Source organism: Scylla paramamosain, chromosome 34, assembly GCF_035594125.1.
Source record: "Scylla paramamosain isolate STU-SP2022 chromosome 34, ASM3559412v1, whole genome shotgun sequence".
In the NCBI taxonomy this organism is placed as follows: domain Eukaryota; kingdom Metazoa; phylum Arthropoda; class Malacostraca; order Decapoda; family Portunidae; genus Scylla; species Scylla paramamosain.
The window spans coordinates 13,074,159-13,100,010 of NC_087184.1; the positions used below are offsets into that span (position 1 = coordinate 13,074,159).

General features: G+C 40.5%; 2 protein-coding genes across 5 annotated transcripts; both read right to left on the reverse strand.

Moving 5' to 3' along the window:
• Positions 1-1,223: 1,223 nt before the first annotated feature.
• On the reverse strand, positions 1,224-16,764 carry LOC135090200 (5'-nucleotidase domain-containing protein 3-like). 4 transcript variants are annotated; one of them, XM_063986656.1, is made up of 11 exons: positions 16,497-16,764; positions 14,462-14,637; positions 13,669-13,890; positions 12,725-12,751; positions 11,493-11,504; positions 11,147-11,275; positions 10,020-10,177; positions 8,514-8,700; positions 7,422-7,562; positions 6,497-6,648; positions 1,224-6,096 (listed from the first exon to the last, which is right to left on the reverse strand). In XM_063986656.1, exons 1-11 carry the CDS (start codon positions 16,657-16,659, stop codon positions 5,892-5,894), a joined length of 1,572 nt encoding a protein of 523 aa, XP_063842726.1. In that variant the 5' UTR covers positions 16,660-16,764; the 3' UTR covers positions 1,224-5,891. The 4 variants fall into 4 exon arrangements, with proteins under 4 accessions (XP_063842726.1, XP_063842728.1, XP_063842727.1 ...); XM_063986658.1 differs by lacking the exon at positions 12,725-12,751 and having other exon boundaries at positions 16,497-16,763; XM_063986657.1 differs by lacking the exon at positions 11,493-11,504 and having other exon boundaries at positions 16,497-16,763.
• A 3,891-nt stretch (positions 16,765-20,655) lies between these two features.
• Positions 20,656-25,659, reverse strand: LOC135090199 (heat shock 70 kDa protein cognate 4-like). Its single transcript, XM_063986654.1, has 2 exons — positions 23,879-25,659; positions 20,656-22,778 (listed from the first exon to the last, which is right to left on the reverse strand). The coding sequence occupies exon 2, from the start codon at positions 22,776-22,778 to the stop codon at positions 20,835-20,837; it is 1,944 nt and encodes a 647-aa protein (XP_063842724.1). The 5' UTR covers positions 23,879-25,659; the 3' UTR covers positions 20,656-20,834.
• Between the last annotated feature and the right edge of the window lie 193 nt (positions 25,660-25,852).

Below are 25,852 nucleotides of genomic sequence, written 5' to 3' on the forward strand. Positions count from 1 at the left end.
TTTTCCAAATCTATCAGGCTTGAACACTCCCCCCCCCCCCATCATGATTGCTGATCCTGAGGATTGATAGCCTTTATATCCTCAGATCCTCATGACAGCTGCCAGCACCGATATCTACTCCTTACCTGCTGAATGCTGATGTCCAAAAGAAAACGGGACTCGAGGTCCACCCCTGAATACCTTTCACTGCAGTCAGTCCACTAAAGCATGAAAACATAAGTGAAGAAGCAGTGTAATATTGAAAAAGCAGCAGTGCAAGAAATAACAGGAGTAAGGAGTAGACGAGCTTGGAGGCATTATAGCGAAACACTTCACGCGAAGATAACTATACGCTAATAAGCACGTATATACATTTCCCCACCTACTACAGTTTCTGCTGCCAGTCTACCCAACCCTTCTCCTCACTTACATAACAAACACGGCTGTATATGCCGAGCTATAAGGAAATACAGAAAAATGCCACGGACACTTACCTCGCCACCGTCTGGAAGCAAAATGGCTGAGGTTCGTCCAATCAGCAGTGACGTGAATGTATTCCTCCGCGATGGTTCACTGCTTTGGTTGAAATCTGAACCCGAACTCCTGCACCAAGCATTTGATTTTGATTCGTGTGGCTTTTTGGTGTTATAATATCCTTTTTGTGCATTATGAATATATGTGATGATTATTTCATACATAATTCCTCTGTATCCGTATTACCTCAGTGTACCGTGAAGCAGCAACTCAGTAACCGAAGCTTCGTAAATGATGTTTGAATAACGGCGTCATTTCAAAGATTCTCATACATTTCTCTCAGGCTGATTTGATTATGTGTTCCAGTCACCAAGCCAACCAACACGAGGCACTCAGGCAGTAGTTGTGAGCTGAACGAGTTGCTCCACGTAACTTTCTGATTGCATAATTAAAGTTAACAGTCCAACAACAAAGCAAGTCACTGGATTGTTATTACTGTTATTATTGTTGATTATAAGAACAACATGGAGATGAAGAAGACGAAAAATTATCATCATTGCCATTAGTATTATCATCACTGTAACAGAAGCCACAAAGGGAAAATCTCAAAATAATTTCGCTGGGAGATGATCCAAGTCTTCAGTCATCACATCCTTCCTTCCGTCTTCCTCACCACTCACTTCTACAACCTCGTCTGTACAAATACTCAAGTGCCAGTATAAAAAGGAGACTGTGTAATATTTTGGGTGTATGATAATAAAACAACACAGAACGATCTCATTACTTCCTTCTTCACACACACAGCGGCCAATACACCTTCGAATCGGACCTCTGGGCGCCCTAGAATGCCCTCATAACAATGCCCTAAGGGAGGTACAGTAAGGGGCTGAAGTGTAACATATAACACTCACTGCCACTGTATTAACATTCTCCTCCAGCCTTGAACCTTTTAACTGCTGTAGTCTTCCTCGGATAACAATGGGAGCACTATAAAAAAAAATGTTTGTGTGAATATATTACGGTAAAAAAAAAAAAAGTAGTGATTAATTTTGTCTTTTCTAGGCTATATAACTATTCAAGAGGTTGTAGCACGTATGAAGTATCTAAAATGTTGTACTAGGTGAACACAAGAAAATATTTGTCCAGCAGCTAAAGAGTTAAGTCCTCTCTGATCTTAATTTCTCAGGTTTTAAAAGAATGGCAGCCATCAAAGAATTAAAGATAGAGGAGAAGATGGTAAACACAATTAAGTACCAAATGTCAGGTTTTGTAAGCCTGCCAAGATATTAGAGAATTTGAGTTTGAGGGAAAATTCTACATACAAGAATCTATCAAATGTCAAGTTTTGTGAGAGACCATTCAGACTATTCAATATTGGAGACATTGCATTAAAGAATCTATCAATTGTCAGGTTATGGAAGATTATCAGCACATCTGAGGACTTTAGTTTGAGGGAACACAAAAGACATAAGAATCAATCAACTGTTAGATTCTGTAGTATTGTCAGAGGAATCAAAATTGAGGGAAGACACAAAATGCAAGTATCATTAATTGCCAGGTAATGTAAGACTGTCAGCAGGTCAGAAGACTTACAACTGAGGGAAAACATTGCACACAGAGGAAGTGAGTGTGGCAGGTCACTATACTTCAGGCCACAACTGTACTACTGATAGTACTCTATAGTACATCTTCAAGCAGTACACCACACAAGGTCCTTACTGTACTTAAATTCTGAATCAATTCAAGACAACCAAGATAAACACATACACATGAGTAAAATACAAAAATGTTTTCACTGCAAATGAGAAACTCTAAAAGAATGAACTTTACTGAACACAATAAATTCTGAACCTGTATCCTGAAACACTTAACTCACATAAGGACTACTGTCAATGACCAAGAAAATGATTAGCCAGATTTCCAAGGGCATTTTACCAATTATGAAACAGAATCCTTGTAAAACTACCACTAAAATTAAGAAAACACCCTTGAAAACCTTAATGCTTCCACGACAGCCTGTTAAAAGTAGGTGAGATGGGACGACACAGTGTTTGAGAATACAGATGCAGGGTAAGAAGAGTCATGGAAGTTCACAACAACATGAATGAGCTACACCCTAAGCCTACATCAACTATCACACTGCTCAGTCCCTTGGGAGTAACTAAGAAAAGGCACAGTACAAATCAAAAACACTATTGACTGTAACCAGCAAAGAAGCAAGTGAAATTTTATCAAAGGGTTAACATCATATCTTGTTTAAATAAATAAAAAGCAAGTTTAAAAATGAGGTAAGCAAGCTATATATGTAATACCTGGTAACTTTTAAAAGATTCTACAACTATCCCTGGTTATGAAATCAAATCCTCTATTGCACAAAAAAACTGGACATTCTAATGCATTGAACAATATAAGTACACACACGCATGTGCACACACAAGCACGCATACATTCACGCATGCACCCACACACGCAAGCACGCACGCACACACACACACACACACACACACACACACACACACACACACACACACACACACACACACACCACCCTGCCAGGATGGGTTCTCATACCCTTGAAAGTTCATCAACTTTTCCTCACACACAAACTGTTGTTTGCTTGATTTCTTATGCTTCATTTCTTTTCAATAAACTATGAAAAACATGATAATTTCTTCCACACATTATCTGTGTTATAATTTACAGTATGATAACAAGTGTACATAACACTGTGTCAAAACCTAAACTTAATCAGAAGCTACAAACTTTGTTCATAATATCAACAATATAAATACTGTCTAAATTCCAAAAATATATAACAAAAGTCAGACTCTTACAGCATTGAACAATGATCACTGTGGCAGAAGAGCCTCTGCCTCTATCCACACACCTCCTCCTTACTTGCTCTCTTTCCCTCTGTCTACTATCACATCTCCACACATGAACTTTAGTAATGTTGTGAAGCAGCCACAGCCTAGGAACACTTTAACAAAGTATCCATCAATCTTAGACTTAGTACCTGATACTCATGACAATCAATAAAATTTGATTACACCAAGCTGATTCTTTGGGGAAAAAGTACATAAAAATTTTATGATCAAAATATACATTAGACATCATATGGACTGAAATTATTAATCCATACCAACAGAGAGTTATTATAAAATATCAGGAGAAACACCACTGTGCCCCAAGGCCACTGCACACCCCACACTGCACATTGCTGGTATGGGGAACACTGCCACCGTGCTCCCTGAGCACGGTGGGTGGGGGAAGAAATGCAGGTTTCCTTCTCTCTATCTTAATTCATATAGTTAGATGTTTTCTCTCAGCTCATCCTCTTCAGGAGAATTCAGCCCATTATATGAACAGACAAACTTACAATAATGAACAGTATCTTTCCAGAATTAAATAACCATAGCCTCAAAATGTCTATTTAGGTGTAATATTCACCTCACACTGTAAGGTTTCTCCTCAAAAACAGGATTTAAGGCAGCATACATTCCAGAACAATAATTTATGTAACCAACACAAAAAAATATATACTATGTATGTCCATATTCATAAAACAACAAAGATGCTCCATGAGCTCAATACCAAATCCAAATAGATATATCACTGGATTTTCTGATATAAACTAATGATTAAACAAACACTTCACTCACAACTGCTTTCATAAGTACATATTTAAGCACCAGCCACCACTTCAGGCCACCACCCCAGGCAGGCACCACATGTACAGTGAAGTACCACTAAGCTGCACATTGCCCATGCTCACCACAGTTATCTTGCTACACTGCATCATGAGTGTATATATGTGTGTATGTGTATGTACATTCTGCTCTTTGACACACAAGTGTGATTTCAAGCCACTTGGAGCATGATGCTTATCGGCGATGGGACTGAATCCATTGTCAACCCTTGCAAGGCCACTGTTCCATGACGGAGTTATTATTGTCACTATTTCACAAATAGTTACATGTTGTAGCAAGCACTTTATATTTGTATAGAATGTTGCAAGTTATACAAAATGAACCCAAGCAATGGGTTACAAACCACCATCACCAGGGCAATGACAAGAGAGGCAGGGCAGCTGTCAGCACTCACTGGCTGAGATCACAACCTCCTCCATTACAAGTGAAGTGAGAGATTTTCTCATGATAATACCTTCCATTATGGATAATATCCTAAGATCTTTTCTGAAACCTGTTCTCAGAGAATACTTCATTCTTAGTCCATGGCGTATTACATAAAAATTACAAAGTATTTTGTTATGACCTTCATTATAAAGTAAAATAATTTAATGAGTTCCATTTCTATGTTTTTAAAATTATATTATGTACTTTTCTAGCTAAAATCTGTTACCACTCAAATCATCATCATGATCATCATGATCATCATGATCATCATCATCATCAGCATCAGGCTTTGTGATCTGCTGCAGGACAAAAGCCCCCTGGTCTGAAAACACTTTTATTTTTTTGTGCACGTGGGAATGCTAGAAAAATATTCATGTAAAGGAAAAATAAATAAATGCTTCAAAATTATGCACTGAACAATTGCTGAGTTTCCAGCAGCATCTTAAACACAATACACTGTACTAAGCAACACACCATAAGTATATAACACACTGTACTAAGTAACACACTGTAAGTACAAACTACATTGCCTCACTGTAAAAAAATCTGTCATATTTTATTGGGCTGAAATTTAAGACACAGTCCCTGGTCAGTCTGGGAGACAGAACTCTGCCTGTGACAACTTTATAAAATGTCAGCAACTCTCACTCCTAATACTGCTCTCTGTTGTAAATAAAACCCAGTATTACACAGTTAAAGGATTGTCATGAGATCTGTGAAACTAACAAATTGTTCATTGAAAAAGAGAGAAAAATGATAACATGAAATTCCCTTGTTCTGCACTTCAAATATCCCAGTGAAATTATGTCCTGTGTTCCATAAAAAATCCTCATTATTGCTATGCATATATAATACAGTATGTACTAATGTATATTGCCTGGATTAAGACACTAACATAGAAGTTATTTTCATGAAAATATTTTTGTTAATTATTGCAAACTTGTGCACTCATCTGCCATCATTTTTTATGACTGATACCATTTCATGATAAGTGAGTCAAAATAAGAACAATAAAAAAACACAAGATAAGAACAATAAAACCCAAGCCTGGATGTCTCCCTGGCACAAGGTTGTATTGAGAGGGGGTGATTAGTGACATCCCTGGCCAAGGCTCCTTCCCTTCTGTCATGATCTAAGCATCTCATTTATAACAGACATATAAAAATAAAATCTGGAGAGAGCCCCATGGCTCCTCAAAACACAGCATGTGTACTACAAAATTAGAGGAAATTTTTCTTTTTTATAATAATACTTACAATTCACTGAAGAGATGAGATCCATTGCATGGTTCCTTAAAATTACTCACACAAACAGGGACTTGTATTCGTGGGGCAGCACTCCCCTCCTCGGGTAGAAGGTGTGGTTGATGGAGTAATCGTTGAGGTTGGAAAGTCGAGAGGTGTAGATGTCAGCGAACCGGAAGAGTCGGCGCGAGAAATAAGTTGGGTTGTTGTGAGTTCTGAAGACGCTGCCAAACTGAGGGTTGAACATCTCCTTCGTCTTGTGTCTGCAGAGAGCCGGGTTGACTTAGATGCAGAGATATGGCACTCCTACGTGTACATAAATCTTGCTGGTCCCTACACACCCAGCACACCTGCATGCCACCATTCCCTATGCTGTGTGGCGGATTCTTTTATTTGATTATGTTAGAGGGGATGAAATATCACAACTCTTTCAACTAACTGATATTTTCTCTGAGTTTTGCCTCTTTACCCTCAAGGAAATGTGTCTTTTTTTGTCTTATGGATTCACATTTATTACATATTAAGCATTCCCCATTTCTGGTTCATGACTGCTTATATTACAGCCAATAAACTATGACTAACAACTATATTCCAACAATACTGTGAATTAATATTGAGAGGTATTTGGAACACAAATACCTCTCAACAGTAGAAACTATTTACCTGAGCTGGTCCCTCTCCTCCACCCACTTCTTGACAATTTGCCGGGAAGTTTCGTCTTCTAGATCTTGGCAACTTTCAATGAGTGATTGCAGCACCACCAGCCACCCACTGGCTTTCTTGTATTCCAGGGAATTGAGGCACTGAATCTCATACTGAGAATATGAAACAATGTCATTAATACATTTACACTATACTATATGCTCCAAACACAAAAATCATACAGACCCATAAAGGAAAAATAAGAATGTTAAATAAAATGACAATGATGATGATGATGATGATGATGATGATGATGATGATGATGTGGTGATGATGATGATGATGATGATGATGATGATATGATGATGATGATTATGATGATGATGATGATAACTACATTCACACCATTCAAACACAAAGTTTCCTCGGCCCTCACTTGAATCGTATCTAGTGGAAGTAACAATGCATTCCTATTTCACAATGCTCTCCTTCACTACAGTCATATCTTGACATCATCTCTGACAGCCCAAATTTTGCCATGACAAAGCACAACATGGGTGGGAAACAGCCCTCTTTATCAATGGCAATTCTCAAATTTAATCATCTTCAACTTGTCACTACATAGCCAGCTTCTGCTCTATCCTCTGCACCAATAATAACAAAATCTATTTATTAACATACATCATTTCCAATATCTCTCCACCTTTGGCTTCAATGATCTCTTCCCTTTGCAGACACTACCTATCTATAAACCAGGTTGATACTCCCTTTAAACATGTGTAGCTAGACAAGACATCTACATACACACTAACAAAAATTCCCTCACATCTTAGCTTCAAGCCTTCAAAGAAGACCCATCATCACTGCACAACAATTACACACTATAGGTAAAATAAGATACACAAGATACTGTTGCTTCCCAAACTTGCACAAATCCTCAACTCACATCCAGCTCCCAAATGATGGCACCAGTCCGCCAGCTGTGGTTGAGTGACACATCAGCAAGGTCACTGTAGGGGTGGTCCCCAAAATACAACAGCTCCTGTCCATGCCACTCCCTCATCTCCTGCAGCTGCCTCAGATTACCCTGCATGGAGGACAGGGAATTTAATTTTCATCCCACTTCACAATTTATCTGCATCCAAATCATTATATCTATTTTCTTACATATAAAGCAAATCATGAACAAAATCCACATATCTATATACCTAATGTGACCAGATTTTTTTGGAGTTTAAAAGTGGGACATTATATTATAATATGTGTATATATATATATATATATATATATATATATATATATATATATATATATATATATATATATATATATATATATATATATATATATATATATATATATATATATATATATATATATATATATATATATATATATATATATATATATATATATATATATATATATATATATATATACACACACACACACCAGGGCAGCAATCCCACACTGTATAAGACCTGTACAGACAAGATGCTTTATCTAATTTTTTGGGGAGAGGAGGTGTCTATTCATAAATAGATTCCTCACAGATCACGAATAGCATCTACCTATCTATGAATAGAAATCTAGAAAAAAATTAAAAGCATTGTTTTATCTACTGATTTGATACAGAGTTTATTTTCCAGTTACAATGGCAGAACCTGAGCACCTATTTAAGATGGACATTCACTATCATTAACCTTTCTAAATAATATACTTTTGACTGGACCTGGAAGCAGATATGTACTGAGTTAGGTTTAAGAAAAGAGATAGGAAGGAATTGGTTCTCAAATAGAGAGGTTCTAAAATAGAGAATGGAAAGGACTCGGTAATCAGGTTGTTAGCACTGAGTTCTTTGAGTTTTAAAAGCAGATTAGATCAATTTATGAATGATAGGTGGAAATAGATACATATATTTCATGAAGAGACTGCCATGTGTAGGATTGATGGCTTTTTGCAGCTTCCCTTATTTTCTTATTTTCTTGTTCTTATAATCAAACAAATATTATAAAAGCAAACTTGGATGAACACACACCTCTAGGTACACCTTGCCCTTCTCTAAGCTTGTGACAGGCCCCCAGGTCTGCACCAGGATCTCTTCATTGAGCTCTCGGAATGGCCTCATGCTGTCCGTGAAGAAGGCAGGTTTCTTGGCACTGGCAATCACCACATCAAAGTACTGCCGCCAGTCCTCACCCAGTAGGTATGTCATCCCAACATTCCTAGTGAGATGCAAGAATGATTTTAGTTGAAAAGGAAGGTGTAAGAGATGCTGGAATTAACATAATATTCCAACAAAATAATGATAAAATAGTGATGAGTGTTATTATCAATTGAAGTTTAATAACTCAGCTTAAGAGTGGGTTAATTAGCAAGGATCTGGGATTGAGCAGGATCCAAACCCCTTGACCCAAGTGTTTATAAGTATGCAGTGAGCAGGGCCCAGACAGTTACACTTGGGGAGCAGTGACAGTTACACTCCAGCTCAGCCACCAACTGCTCCACCCATGCAGGCATTCCAGCCAAGTACTCTAAGTAGTCTCAGACCTATGCACTGCTAGGTACTTAGTCGAACCACTGGTCTACGTATCTCAAGGTAAATATCACATATAACCTAGCCTTGGTATATACATGTTGATACTAAGCCGCCAGAGATGAGAACGTGATTCTAGTTGAAAAAAGGTGTAGGAGATGATTCGACATGATTCAAGTTGAAAAGGAAGGGACCCACACCAGAAGAATGGGTCCAGTGGACCCATTCTTCTGTTTTAATCTTTACTATGCTTTGAGATATACAGGATCTTCATCTTCAGGCAACATAAAAAATAAATAAAAACATTTCTATCAATCTATATACTAGGCTGGAAATCCCACATGAGGTGACCCAGACAAAGCATACTCACATACATACATCATTCACACTCTCAGTTCTGCAAGCTCTTGATGCATGGGACTAGACTTGTGGACCACCATAAAGAAATAAATAAAATAAATAAATAAATAAATGAATGAATGAATAAATAAATAAATAAATAAATAAGTACATAAATAAATATTTTTCTCAAATGGAGTCCTGTATATCCTGAAGCACAATGAAGATGAATGGTCCCACTTAGAATTCCATGTGGCCAAGCCTTTTTCACAACGCAATTTAATCTTTATTTACCTCGTCAAGCCCACAACATTCCTTTTATGTATTTGATATGCAAGAAATGTCATCCCAACATTCCAGGTGAGATAAAAACCTAACCTAACCTAACCTAATCACTATATTCCTCACATCAAAGCTACAATATTCTCTCCATGTATATGTAAAAAGCAAAGTCATTCCACCATTCCTGATAGAAATTAATACCAATATTCTGCTTTATGTACCTTGAGACAAACTTCAAAAATACTTTTCCTTGATACTATAATGAATCTATTGTTACTTACACCACATTACAAGTCTAATCCAATATAATCTAGTTTGATGTCTCTTTCTGAGATCAAAGCCTAGTTTAAAACACAGTCCCTTCTCTATCAGAAATACTGCACTTACACAAAAGAGAATGGACTGTTGGTGATGATGAAGAGTTCTTTATTATTGTTCTTCAACCTCTCAAAGAATGTGACGAGACCGGGGTCTTTGATCAGGTAGTCGTCAATGTTCCTTGCCACAATACGGTGCATCTCAGGGTGGATGCTGCTGATGGCGGCCTATGAGAGAGCAAAAGAGAGTGAAAGCCATTGTCAAAACTCAAATCATGTTTCCACTTCCCAAATACAGCAGATGGTCCACTGTCATCAAGACCACTCCCACAGGACACAGGGATGATTAGTCACATTGTCAAGGGTGTTTTGTTCTGGTGACCCTATAGAAATCTTATTAAATTATCACAAAAATCATGAAAACCTCTTGAAATATCCATTACTAAAGTCTTATGAGCATTAGTTGAGATAAGTCAATGAAATGTTTGAGAATGTAATTCACTACCACATGATGTCACCCAATTGGGAGAGTCAGAATCAGCTGAGTTGCCAGTGCTTGCTGGCTGTTTTAAAATAGGACTCACCAAAACTGTACACGTGCACTTTTCCCAAACACAAAAATCACTCTATTTGATTCTGAAGCAGATGATACATGTTTGTAGTGCTGCTACAAAATGCCACTCTATGTATGTGTGCTGTGGCTGACTACACTTTCATATAACAAAAGAAGAACCAAGTGTGAAAGGATGGATCATATTTCCAAGGACAAAAGAGCCAAATTGAATAAGACTTTGGGAGACAATTTAAGTGGACAGTCTTCACCAGTGTCCTGCTAAGATTTCACATCAAAACATCATTGCTTATTTAATGTGTCAATTTTCATATCTTAATTGTATAACATGAATGAATAAATTAAACTTATATGGGGAGGAAAATACCCTTCCTCCTAATTCCGAGATACTGTGCACAGTACTTGGCTCATTTTGCCATTCTTCTTGCTCTCTGCTTGATGATAGCAACTAAAAATGTTCGTATTATTTCATTAGTTGATTTAATAACACACAAGTGGCACAAATATTTTCTTTCAGTATACTGAGTCCTTTGTGTAATATTAAGTCAGCTGGTGAACCTGGCAGTTTCTTCAAGGGATTCTGGCCACCCCAATCCTGTACAAGGGAGAGAATGCCAGCACCTTACTTTGACATCATTGAACAGCGGGACGGAGTGGTAAGGCAGGTCATTGTCCATGAAGTACTGGGCCACCTGGCTGAGCAGACACATTTCCGGCAGGGAGAACAGGTCTGCCAGGTGCGCCATCTTGGTGTCCTGCAACAGTTGACACACAAGATTAACACTGATCTGAACACCTACACAAACTCACCTTAGTTTAGCTCAGACATCAATGAGACAATGAAGCATCGTAATGTAGACATGAAGGAAGGAATGTTTCAAGAAGACATGACTCATCCTCCTCTATATGACATAATTCATTGTTTAGTAGAAGAAATATTAAGACACACAGGAATATAAAGCAGATGCTTACCATTGCAACGCCCTGTGGAAGTTAACTAGACATTAAAAGAGTGTACATAACATAGTGGTACAAATACATAAACATCCTAATGCACCTAAAAATAAAAGGAAGGTAACATTGTCACATATCACTGATTTCCTTTATTTACAATACATAGTAATGATTGCAACGTGAAGAATCTGTCTATCTATATACCAGATTGAGATCCCCCATGAAGGAGGGTGGCCAGGACAAGATGCCATGCCTTGTCTCACTGCAGGGGTGAAGATATTGAGGAGAGAGTCCACACTTCCCTCGCTCTGTCCCTACTTATTGAATATCATGATAAAGAGGGAATAAGTTTGACACAAGGGAACAAATCATTACTTAAGACTGCAAGACCAAGATATACTTTATTGATATGTCATCACCTAAGTTGTGCTAAAGGCTTAGTCACCAAACACATCCCAAACTTGTGTCTTTTGAGAGATGGAATTGCACAGCTAATCAAAGCAACAGAGCAGATCCAAAACTACTCTTAATTTCATCTGGGTTTTAAGTATATTGCTTACAAGGGTGAAAGAATTTATCACTGGTCTCTGCTCAACAAGGAAAAGCTTTATGCAGTATAAGTTCCAACAAAGTCTCAACTATTTACTGCATGCAAATAAGATGATCTACACAAAATAGAAAAAAAAATAAAAAATAAGGATAGAAAGAAAGAAAATGTGTCAATCACTGGAAAGAAAAGGTAGGAAAATACTAAAGACTCTTCTATTCAAAAAAATTCATCACAATTTAGTTATTCACAGTCTGCCTACAAAACACTGATTAGCACTTAAAGTTCTCTACTACATTCAAGTCCTGCATGAATTACTTAAAAACTTTGAGTAAGTTGCACATTCATGTAGTATTTCACTATAAGACATCACCACAAAGCATTACATGAGCAACAAACGCAACCCCACCACTACGCCAACAACTATTAGTACATATTTTAGGACACGTCAATGTTCAAATACATTTTAGTGCCCCAGTGAAACAACTGTTACGTTAATACCAAATACAGCAGCACCACTTTGCCAAGTACCATCACACATTTAGAAAACATCTATATTTGGAAAGACTTTAGTTTACCGGCAGAACACAAATATTAGTGCGTTTGTGAGAGCTACACACAAAGCCTGAGCCACACGCAACACGGCCACCACAACAGTACACAGTCTAGCAAATACTAACAGGGTGGTGCCAATTCTTCTTACCGTCTGAAAATTAGCAAGTTCACAGAGCTGAAGCAGATCCAAGGTGGAATTGACATGAAAGAAGTGCAAGGTTCTATATATTTTTCGTTACTCTACATGTGACAGTTAGTAAAGTGTAATAAATAAAGTGACCACAAGAAAAATGACGTTGAACTCAACCTCAACAATACGTGTAATACGCTGTCACTCATGTCATTCACCACAGCAGTGCCTTTACTGACTCATCTATACAGTGCTGTGCTGAGGGTGTGGCATTCCAAGTATTATGAGCATTCTTTAGGTTACTCATGTCCTTTGCTGTACAATCATGAGCATACAAGAAATAAAAGTATTACTCACATCACATTCCTGTCAAATGCTGTTCATGACATGCTTTTAAACTGCTTATGTATAAATTCAATACTATTACCCTTAGGTATAAACTTATATGTATTCAATATATGTGTAGTAATAATTATTGGCTTCCCATAAAAGACTACACTGTAATATTTTGCACCATCATCAATGCCCACTAAATACATTCATTTCTTAAGTTACCATCTCATTATATAACCTTATATACTTCCTACAAGAATTTTATCAGCAAGGATATAAAAAGCATACCTAGTCTTTCAGTGTTTCAGAGTAAGGAACAGAATCACTACAGTAACCCTCCACCAACCACTGGTTCTCTAACTGAGGAATTCACTTATTCTTGTAAACACAGTGCAACAATTTTCTCTTATGAAAATCAAATAATCTTCAACTGCAAATAACTGTGAATATTTTGCACTTTCCCAAAACAGACTGAAATAAAGTTGCAACCAAAGAAACTTAAAAGAATAACCTATCATAAAGTTGCAACCAAAGAAACTTAAAAGAATAACCTATCAAAATGGTGTGTGTGTGTGTGTGTGTGTGTGTGTAACTTCTATCAAAATCATAGAAAATCATAATATACTAACCCCTTTCAAGTGTCCCTCAACATAATGCAGAGGCAGCGAGCGGCTCCCATAGATCTTCATCACCTCCTCCTGGGAGAGGCGTGTCAGCCCCCTGTATATGGAGCCAATCTGCAGCTGCTGGAACTGGTCGAGCTTCATCAGCAGGCCCTTCTCAATGTCGTAGTGAAGCCCCCGCACTGCCAAGTCCCGGTTGTACTGCAAGTTCTTTATCTCTTCGGGATACTGAAAAACTTCTGACATTAGTTTTGGATCAATTAGTGCAAGATATAATGCTCTTACTGAATCATGGAAACACTGGGACATTTATCTGAATGTAGAATGAACAGGTTATGAATGGTCATGGCCAGGAAATGAGCTCATGTCACACACACACCTGTGAATGTGTGAATGTGTGCCTGGCGTGTTACCAATCAGGCCAGGATAATCATCAAGCCCTGGATGGGTCTTGCTTGGCCTTGACTGTCTTGTCACTACAGACACTGTCATTATAGAACATGCAACATTATGAAAACTAATCACCCAAAAGGCACACAAAGGAGCTTAACATCTTGCACAACAAATCACATTTTTGTAACTCACTTAGAAAAATAGAACATGCGAAAAAAATTTTTATTATAGGATGTCCAACATTATGGAAACTAATAAAGAAGCTACACACCTACCCAAGATTTACACAAAAGTGCCTTACATCCTACACAATGAATCATATTTTATAACTCACTTGGAAAATCAAATTCAAGACAAAAATTGCGACATGTTTGAACTGTCAACAAGCAAGCACAGTTCCACTCACCCTATATTTAGAGACCAAGACATTCTTCCCCAGGTCATATATCAAGTTCTCCACGGCTACTTTATAATGTGCCAAAGTGTAGTCATAGTCAAAGCCATAGACCTTAATGTCTCGGAGATCAAGTTCATTGTTACCAAACACCGATCTTGGGTTGACATTCTCCGGCATCTTCTTGCCTGGAAATAAATGACATAATAAAAAGCCGAAATGTATTACTGTTGTTAATAATATTTTTATCAAAGACCATATGATTCTCATCTACTTACACATGATTCAATAATAAATGCATACACAAGACCTCCCTGTGTGGAATGGATATAAAGTGTACATGAAAATAAAAACCCCCTTATCAAAAGTGACATAATATGCTCAACTTGTTGCAGCATTTATATTATTTGCATTAAAAGGGAATATTAATAATTTCTGGCATGAGTTATGAACATCAATCCAAGCTCAGAAAAGGAGCAGGCAGCAAAACTCTCACCTAGTTCCCTACTTGAAGCAGAGTGACATGTAAACAAACTGTGTGACAGTCAGTCATAATTAATCAGAAAATATAAAAGTGAAAAACACAAAGTGAACAATGCAACACAAGTCAAGACGATTACTGATAACACATCATTCCAGGCAAAAGACATCACATAAGTTGTTTGGTGCACTGTTGACTTCCCTCCCTTTACACTTATACAAACTGTCACCAAAGAACAGGTAGGCACAAATACAAAGCTTGACATCACATACACGTCCTGAAAGTGATGAGTTAACAGTCACCACCAGCATCTTTGTCTTATAAGGAACAAGTCAGACCTTCAAGCAGCAAATTTGTCTTAGATGAGTTAACAGCCACTACTATCATGAGCATCTTTGCCTTGTATGAGATGAGTTAAGAACAACCATCACTCATACCTCTGTCTAGTGGGAGATGAGAGATCACCTACCAGCATCTCATCTCATCTCACCTCAGCTTTGCAATCTCAGTCCAGCATCAGACACGTGTTAAAGGGTCTGCATATCAAACTGCCTTCTAAGATGATGATCATGACAGATTAATCAGAAAATACAGGCATGTTATGAGAACACTGAGTGACCGAACAGAATGCACTGGTAAAGTTAATCAAGACAAATAAGAGCAACAAGGTAGACAGACTCACAGACTAATCAGAACACACAGGAATGCAATAAGAACACCACATAACCAAACAAAATGCACAGGCAAAGTTAATTAGGACAGGAAAGAGAAACACAAACAAATACTGATAGACAATACAAAGTTAATTACAACAGATAAGGACAAGGTAGACAGACTCACTGACTAATCGAAAACAGGAATGAAATGAAAACACCACATAACTGACAGAAAGTACAAGTAAACTTAATTACGACAGGTAAGATGAACAGTACAAACTCACAAACAGAATATACACTAAAAATTAAGACAGGTAGGACCAACAAGGCAGACAGATTCACAGACTGATAAAAATAAAATCTTAAAAGTCTAAAATGCAATGAAAACACCACAAAGGCAAATAAGGAAGGCAGATTCATTCACAGACAAAGCATAAGTGAAATTAATGACGACAGATAGGGACAACAAAGTAGACAAACACACAAACTGCTATAAGAATACATGTATGCAATGAGGACACTATATGGATGAACAAAATGCATAGGTAAAGTAAATTAGGGCATGTAAAAGAAAAACAGTGGAGAGACAATGCACAAGTAAAGTTAATTCCAACATAAAAGATAAACATGGTAGACACACTCAGACTAATAAAAAAAAATCAAACAAGAATGCACTTAAAACACCACATGACTGAACTGAATGCATAGGTAAAGTTAATTAGGGCAAGGAAGGTAGATGCACTCAAAGACAATGAAAAAAGTGAAGTTAATTATGACATACAAGAAAAAAAAGACAAACTCACAGACTGATAGAAAACAAACATCAATGCACTAAAAACACCACATGAGTGAACAGAATGCACAGGTAAAGCTAATTAGACCCGGTGGGAGAAGGCAGACAGACACGTACTTTCCCATAACTTCCTGTGATCCTGGTAACATTTGAGCAGGAAATCCTCGGAATACTCCCTCTTCTGACTGGCACACATCCCAACAGTATTCCTAACAGTTGGGGCTGCTCTCCACCTCCCTGACGCAAGGAACAAACTGGTAATACCCTGACGGGGCGACATCCTGATCAGTGCCAAGGGCCGCGTGTCGTCTGCAGGCAGTCAGCTGAGTCTTGTTGACTTGTTGTCCCTCACGATAACTAGGATTTTTTTCTGCTTCACTCTCTTCAATCTGTTTTTTCTCACCTGTATTATATTTTAAATTTGTTAGGAAAATTCGCTTGGTTAGTTTCTTTCTGTTTTTTGTTGTTGAAAAAAGTGTTTTAAGAAATAATGGGTTAGGTTTTACCAAGATTGTTGTACATCTCAAAAAAATTGAGGGACGTTGTTGTTATCTCATTATTTTCCTCAGCGGGAAGTTCAAATCTGATATGTGTTTGTATGCGATATCCATCCCTTCTGCATTTTTTTTTGTATATGTAATTCAAATTACCTGACATTTCTACAACATTTATTCTCCTTTGCTTCTTTACATGTGACTTACAGACAGGAAGCAAACTCTGCATTTGATGATTCGTATATAATGTCATTTTGCTGAGATATCTGTTTTTGGTCAACGACCCTCTTTCCACAGAACCACGGCCAAGAAAAAGCGGGCCATATTATTTCCTTGCCTGACTTTTCGCATGCCTCAACGGTACACGCAGCTGCCATGAATTTTCACGTTCTTCGGGTTATTTTGCCACGAGGAGTCCATTATACATTCCTGGTTCATGGCAAGGCAAAGGTGTTGCTGCTCAGTTCACCCATGCACAGACGCATCATGTACTGCGTCACGGAAAGGAAGATTTGTCGGTAGCTAAATTTGTTCTTACTTCCCGCTTTTATCGTTCAAATCGTTCCCTAATATTGTAACTAATGTGATGAGAGAGAGAGAGAGAGAGAGAGAGAGAGAGAGAGAGAGAGAGAGAGAGAGAGAGAGAGAGAGAGAGAGAGAGAGAACGTAATTTCTAATCTTGAGTTTTGCCAAGTTGGTCAAGGTGACCTTTGCTACGGGTTCATGTGGCTATTAATATTTATAGATCAGACGTATATCCCAAAAACTCATTATTAAAGAAAAAAAAAAAAAACCAGGCTAGGAGAAATCGACAAGATATGATGAAAGGAGCAGCAAGGGAACCCGAGGTGGCATCCAACTTGTGGCCAACATAAATAGCAAGACAAATAAATAGTTTTCTTCAATGGTTTCTTGCAAGGCCCGTCAGTGGTTGGCAGAAAGGTTGCCGTAAAAGAAAACACTGCATTTCTGAAGGTTGTGGGAAGGAGAGGAAGAATCATTTGTTTGGTCGAAAGCCTGGCCGGTACTTCGAAACACTTGTGTCTCGATAAGGGAAGCCTCGTTCGTATTTTGAAACTCTGTCCTCTCATAAGTAAAGACCACAGAGATGATAGGTATGGTTCACATGGGTGCTTTTTTTCCAACTGGCAATGCAGAATCCTTGCTAAAACCAACAGAAACATAAAAACACGCTACAAAGACTCAATAATTTCTTTTAGAGCCTGTTTAAAGTCATGGAGGTTAAGATCGGGAAGAACGTATTAGATTTCGCCGCTCTCTCCTTTTCTCTACACACACACATACAAACACACACACACACACACTCACACACACCACTTTCGCTGCCCAAGCTGTCACCTCACGCCCCCAGCAGCGGGCGGCCCATTAGCAAGGGGGTCCCACAAGCAGGTCGCGTCGCCTGCTTGAAATAAACACACAACCTAACTTGCCGCCTCCTGTCTGATTTCTGCCAACGTGCTGCCGCTGCTGCTTTTGTTTCTTCCTCTGCTGAAATTATGAAGATTCGCGAATTTTGGCTACTACTACTACTACTACTACTACTACTATTGTGTTGCTGCTACTTTTGTTTCTTCCCCTGTTGAGATTACGAAGATTCGCGAGTTTTTACTACTACTACTACTACTACTACTACTCTACTAATACTTGTTCACGAAAACTCTTGTGGTGTCTGCAAATACACATATAGATAATAATGAAACTGACAAGGCATTTTAGGTTCAAGCAGGAGTACTATAACGCATGCAGTTTACGAGTATGTGCAGTAGAGAGACCTTAGAGATTATATCAGTGAGTAAAGATGAGGGTGTAAGTAGGTCGTGGCGGGCTGTCACGGGGCACGGATGCCTTGTTGCGTCATTGTAAACACAGGTGCACCACAGCGGGTCCCACCAAGACGTTTTCTTTATTTAGTTTCATTGGAAAGGCGGAGTCTTTGAGCAGAAGTGGAGTGCGTGTAGCCTCACTGAGTCTTTGGTTATTATTCTTGCGACCTGAATATGAGTTTTTAGAAGCTTCTTTTGGAAAGGAGTTTGTTTTTAAGGGAGATGGAAGTGCATATGACTGCCGTTCATATATCTTAAGATTTTATGGTTCTGGAAGGAATGGTTACTTTACGGGCCTTAAGTGTATACTGCAGTTTAATTTATAGCATCATCAGCATATACGTCCCATTATGAGCTTTTTGAAGAAGTATTATGAGGTTTTAAGGAGGACAGGAGTGATTGGTATGGATAAGTCACAGGCTTGTATGAGACTGAAAGGATAGGTGGTTTGAGAGCGCTAAGTGTACTCTAGCTTGATTTATAACATCATTAGCGTACGTCGATCATCCTAGATATGTCACTGCTAAAATAGCAAACCTGAACACCAGAAAAAAAAATAGGCCTCTGGAGACGAGTACGTGAATCTACTGGAACTGCCACGTGTAAGCCTGATGATTTCTTGCAGCTTCCCTTGTTTCTCTCTCTCTCTCTCTCTCTCTCTCTCTCTCTCTCTCTCTCTCTCTCTCTCTCTCTCTCTCTCTCTCTCTCTCTCTCTCTCTCTCTCTCTCTCTTTATCTGCCCCATTCATGAAACTGCCCTGCTGATCAAAGCCTGAGGAGAAGACCAAATGGGCAATCTTTTATAAGCAGTCCAAAGCAGGTCCTGCAAAAGGATTACAAAGGACGGCAAACAACAGTAAATCACTAACTCCTGCTTAGGCTGTTTGATTACAGTATTCTACCCAACACCAACTAGTAATTGAGAAGATAGGGTGTGAGTCCCAAACTGTTCAGGTACTGCACGCTGCTCTTAGTTTATTTATTTATTTATTTGCTTATTTCGTACGTGAAGGAAAGCGACCAAGGATACAAAAAAAAAAAAAAAGCCCGCTAATGATCTTCCGTCTCAGAAAAAAAAAGATTAAAAGTGAGTAAAAAAATCAAATATTCCAAAATGAAGGTCAACTTTTTTGGATGTCTCCAGCTACTCTTCTCGTGCAAGACAGCTCAGGTGCACTCTACGGAATAGAGATGAAGGCATAAGACACAGAGGAAGACTTGCCCTCACGTCACCACCACCTCCATCTCTCAGCTTTACACTTTCCCTGCAGAAGACAAGATCACATACCTCTGCCTAGCCTGACTTGCCGCCGCGGTGCTAGAGGCTTCACACGCAGCCCGCCTCCCCTTGCTGCCTGTCACGTGGCGCCAAAGGGGGACAGCTGCGCGGGACGGCCTGCTTGGCACTGCTTCCCGCAAGGCTGGGCACTCCTGCTGACAGTGCACAAATCACTACCGACACGCATGTCAAGAGAGAGAGAGAGAGAGAGAGAGAGAGAGAGAGGCTGGTTTATAAAACAACGAAACTCATATGAAACTGAACACACCCACACAGGGACACTTGGGCTCCCAAATGACGTGATTATTGAAAATTTTCCTTCCTCTTTATGCAAGCTCGACGCCAGAATCATAATTTTAAGATGCACCATTCCACTCATGTTTTTCCAGGGTGAAAGTAACGAGGTTTGTTTCTGTACCTGTGACTTATTTTTTCTTCGTGCGTCATGCAGCGTCTGCACATTGACAGTAGTGACGCCATGTTGCAGTAATGGTAATTGGAGGCGGTTTGTCACGGCTGGCTTCAATAAGCGATCAGGTGATTATTTAGATAATGAAGATGATGACAGTGGTGGTGGTGGTGGTGGTGATCACCTATTTCTTGAGTCGTGTCAATGAATGTCCTTAATAAATAAATCTATACTGACAATAAAACATTTCGATTATTTAATAAATATTTATTATCTATATAAATTAGGTATAAATGTATAAATTATCGTGGTTATTTAAAAATAATAAATAAATAAATAAATAAATAAGAGTATAGTACAGGGGACATGAGTTAGGGCCCTCACAGTGGAGGCTCCACCCCGGCACACGTGAGGGCTGCAGGTACAGTGCTTAATCCACCTCCTCAATGGTTGGTCCGGAGCTGCCGCCGCCGGTGCTGCCGCCCTGGGGGCCGCCAGGCATCCCGCCGGGCATGCCACCTGGCGCGCCGCCCGCCGCAGCGTACATCTTGGTGATGATGGGGTTGCACACCTTCTCCAGCTCCTTCTGGCGGTGCTCATACTCGTCCTTCTCCGCCAGCTGGTTGGCGTCCAGCCACTGGATGGTCTCGTTGCACTTGTCCAGGATGGCAGTGCGGTCACTCTCGGGGATCTTGTCCTTGAACTTCTCGTCATCCACAGTGGACTTCATGTTGAAACAGTATGACTCCAGGTTGTTCTTGGCACTGATTCGCTCGCGTTGCTGTTCATCCTCAGCGCGATACTTGTCAGCCTCGTTCACCATGCGCTCGATCTCCTCCTTGCTGAGGCGACCCTTGTCATTGGTGATGGTGATCTTGTTCTCCTTGCCGGTGGACTTGTCCACGGCGGACACGTTCAGGATTCCGTTGGCATCGATGTCGAAGGTCACCTCGATCTGAGGCACGCCGCGGGGCGCGGGAGGGATGCCCGTCAGCTCGAACTTGCCCAGCAGGTTGTTGTCGCGGGTCATGGCGCGCTCGCCCTCGTATACCTGAATCAGCACGCCGGGCTGGTTGTCCGAGTAGGTGGTGAAGGTCTGCGTCTGCTTGGTGGGGATGGTGGTGTTACGCTTGATGAGTGCCGTCATCACGCCGCCTGCTGTCTCGATGCCGAGGGATAGCGGCGTCACATCCAGCAGCAGCAGGTCCTGGACTTCCTCGGACTTGTCGCCGCACAGGATGGCTGCCTGCACTGCTGCACCGTACGCCACCGCCTCGTCGGGGTTGATCGACTTGTTCAGGTCCTTGCCATTGAAGAAATCTTGAAGCAGCTTCTGAATCTTGGGAATCCTGGTTGATCCGCCGACGAGCACGATGTCGTGGATCTGAGCCTTGTCCAACTTGGCGTCACGCAGGGACTTCTCCACGGGCTCCAATGTGCCGCGGAACAGATCAGAGCACAGTTCCTCAAAGCGAGCACGTGTGACAGATGTGTAGAAATCAATGCCCTCAAATAGAGAGTCGATCTCAATGCTGGCCTGGGTGGAGGAGGACAAGGTTCTCTTGGCGCGCTCGCATGCCGTTCTCAGGCGGCGGATGGCGCGCTTATTCGTTGAGAGATCCTTCTTGTATTTCCTCTTGAACTCTTGGATGAAGAAGTTCACCATCCTGTTGTCGAAGTCTTCGCCGCCAAGATGGGTGTCCCCGGCGGTGGACTTTACCTCGAAGATTCCATCCTCGATGGTCAGAATGGACACATCGAAAGTTCCACCGCCCAAGTCAAAGATGAGGACATTGCGTTCCCCTCCAACCCTCTTGTCAAGGCCGTAGGCGATAGCGGCGGCCGTGGGTTCGTTGATAATCCTGAGTACGTTCATACCTGAGATGGTGCCGGCGTCCTTAGTGGCCTGGCGCTGAGAGTCGTTGAAGTAGGCGGGGACAGTGACCACGGCGTCCTTGACGGTGGTGCCCAGGTAAGCCTCGGCCGTCTCCTTCATCTTGATGAGGACCATGGAAGAGATCTCCTCGGGGAAGAATTTCTTGGCCTCTCCTTTGTACTCCACGCTAATCTTTGGCTTGCCGCCGTCCGAAACCACGGTGAAGGGCCACTGCTTCATGTCACTCTGCACCGTGGCGTCGTCGAACTTCCTGCCGATGAGTCGCTTGGCATCGAATACTGTGTTGTTGGGGTTCATGGCCACCTGGTTCTTCGCGGCGTCTCCAATCAGCCGCTCGGTGTCTGTGAAGGCCACGTAAGACGGAGTGGTCCTGTTGCCCTGGTCATTGGCGATGATCTCCACCTTGCCGTGCTGGAAGACTCCCACGCAGGAGTACGTGGTGCCCAAGTCGATGCCTACTGCACGTGCCTTGGCCATCTGAGGGATAAGAACATTGAATCAGTGAGGAAGAGAGCTTTTCACCATGACTCAGGGCAAAGCAAGTCATTGTATATTACATCAAAATCAGTGTTGTAATTAGACCGACACTCGTTTCGTTCCTCGCCATGCACCGATATTTGAATTAGATTATAATTTAACTATCAGGAAAATCACTTCTATTAAGATTCATTACTCTTTAAGGCAGCATCGGATTTGACCAAAAAGGAAGGAACGTTTTCGCATCGCCGGCTGAAGCTGCCGCTCGCCATGGCAACCATCCAAACAGAACCGGGGTCGGACCATCTTTGTGATCTAATTTTGGCAAGGTGTCTTCCTTACTTACGGCACCCCGGCGAGATGGTGCCACGTGCTGCCACGCCTTGATGCCTTCCTAGTGCTTCTATTGCATGAATAACATCTAGGGACTTCCATGAACAATATTTCAGTACTGCTATATTGTTTAAAGGCACTAAGACTTTAGATTAACTCATTATAGATGTACCGGTAACTATACCTTTCTTAATAGCATAGGCCGTACTGTCATTAAATAAATGAGAAATAAAGCTTGCTATAATATAGGTTTATAATGAAAGTTTTGTGTACTAATGATAACATGGGCCACATAGTGCGAAGTTCTTATGAAGTGTTATCAGATTGCTACCTGTATTTATCCGTCGCTTTTAAAACGCTTTGTTCTTGCTTTCCTAAGGTTACTTTAAGAGTTAAAAACACCCACGTGAAACTTGCTACTCCGTCATCCTATTTCTTTGCAGGCCTCAAGTAATCAAATTCAACATATTCCAGTTATTTCTCTAATCTTCATCAGCTTCTTAACCAAAAGAATGCAGAGGAGTGGAATTGCCATGTTGTTGTATTTACTAAAGCTTTCCTTACAGTCAACAAACTCGATTTCAAAGGAATATGTAAAAAATAATAATAATAATAATAATAAATATTCAATCACATTTTCCTAATCTATCGCAAAATCTCACATTTTTGACAAATAACTCAAAAGTAAGATGAGGGGCGAGAAAACTGACAAAACGATGTGGAATTACTACCATTACAACCATGAAGCAGTGCATGAATTCACTTACCTTGTGTGTGTGTGGCGTGTTGCTTGGAATGCTACTGGTCGGAAAATGAGGAGAGCAGTTCACCTCTTGCCACTTGTTGCGGCTATTCTGGCGCCGACACCAACCCGCCCAGCATTTATAGATACTGGCGCGGTTCCCGAACCTTCCCGAACGCTCGCCGGTCTACTCGTCGCCTCCCCCGTCACCCCGTTAGTTAGCGTAACTTGAGCATCAGTGGCTCTACGGGTGATAATACCATAGGGTTTTATCGGCTGGCCACCCTTATCGGCCTGTCCCGGTGCAATGTGCTTCTCAGTGACGAGGTTGTGTGGTGTCATTGTAAGTTTGAGTGACTTGTGTTATCCTGTCTCCCTATGGTCTTATAAAGTTGAATTTTAAAAAAGCTTTGTGTAAAATTCTGACTGTTATAGTATTTAATTGGCAACTCTCTCTCTCTCTCTCTCTCTCTCTCTCTCTCTCTCTCTCTCTCTCTCTCTCTGTTGCCAAGTATCGCTTTCTTATCCTTGCATTGCATTACATTACTGTCATTCATCCGTGCGTCTTTCATTCCTTCTTCCCCTTACTTTCCTCTCTTTTCCCCCCTTCCTTTCCTTTCATACCTGTGGTTCTGTCCTTTCCTCCCCTTCCTCTCCCTTTCATCGTGTCAAATAATATGCAACGTTTGGTAAGAAGCTAATGTATACATGTGTATTGCATAAGTATACATGTGTTTAGTTTTCAGAGGTTATATAGAAAAGTAATATATTTGTATTGTTACAAGGAAATATTATTGTGTGTACGTTTAAGTGTTATCACGAGAAATTGCTGGAAAATGCCATGACGCGCGAGAACAAGGAAGGAGGAAGTGCAGGGGAGGAGATTTAGCGGAGAGGGGCGGAGTTAAGGAGCCTTGCTTGGTAGATTATGACGTAACTTGGTCGGATTTACGCTGTTACTATTTCTGTTCAAGTTTGAACCTGTACTGTGCCGTGTGTCTACGATGTAGTACAGAGACTATTGGAGCTTTGATTATAGCTAGAAATAAGTTGGTTCCGTTTCATGCACGGGCTATCACGTGTAGCCCTGACAACGGCTTCTTTCATGCATCTTCGCCTATTTACTTATGTTTATAGAGATGACTATATCTGAAAAAAAAAAAAGTCGGTGAAAAGATAAATGTACAGTTGGTTATAGTAACTTTGTAGGGCACCATGTTTTATTTATGCCTTTTCTTTTTTTCATACTTGTAATGAATTATCTTTAAAGTGGACTGTTAGTTGTAGCTCTACAAAATTTCAGAGGTAGGAAGCACTATGAGAGAGAGAGAGAGAGAGAGAGAGAGAGATTGTGGATAGTGCTCCGCAACAAGAGAATAACAGACTTAGAAGCTCCTTGCAGGCTCTCTTCCTTCCTAAACCAGTGCTTCTTGGTGGCGATCGATGCACGAGGAAAACAAGATAAGAGAACCCGCAGACGGAGTGCAGCAGAGCAGGGACAGGCCGGGGTTGGGAATGTGCTACTTAGAGAATAATAATATTGATCGTATTTTATGCCTTTACGGGCAGAAATACAGGGAAAACTATTCTCTGAGGAGCGTAAATATTGTTGTTGTGCAAGTCATGTTTTTAACAGGCTTTGCAGGACGCCCGCATGCTCTCCGCAAGGGCACTTGAACACGGTTGACTGTAGTGCGACGGCGACGCTAGTGTCGCTTCTCTACTGTACATAGTGTTGTTGAGTCGCGCTGTATAGTTGCTTGTAAGTAGAAGCGGCAGTCAAGATGTGAACCCTTGCATATTGTTCTGCGACGTCGCCGTCATCGGCGACGACACATCAGCACGGTTAATGGCTCTCGCGAAAGGGTTTCAAGCCACACAGTCGTGCCACTTGTTGCGGAAATCCGCATCTTCTCGCCACAGCCGCACGCCATTGTCGCTCGTGTGAAAAGTTCACTTCATAATAAAAGCTGGAAAGCCTTGTCTCCGTGACACTGTG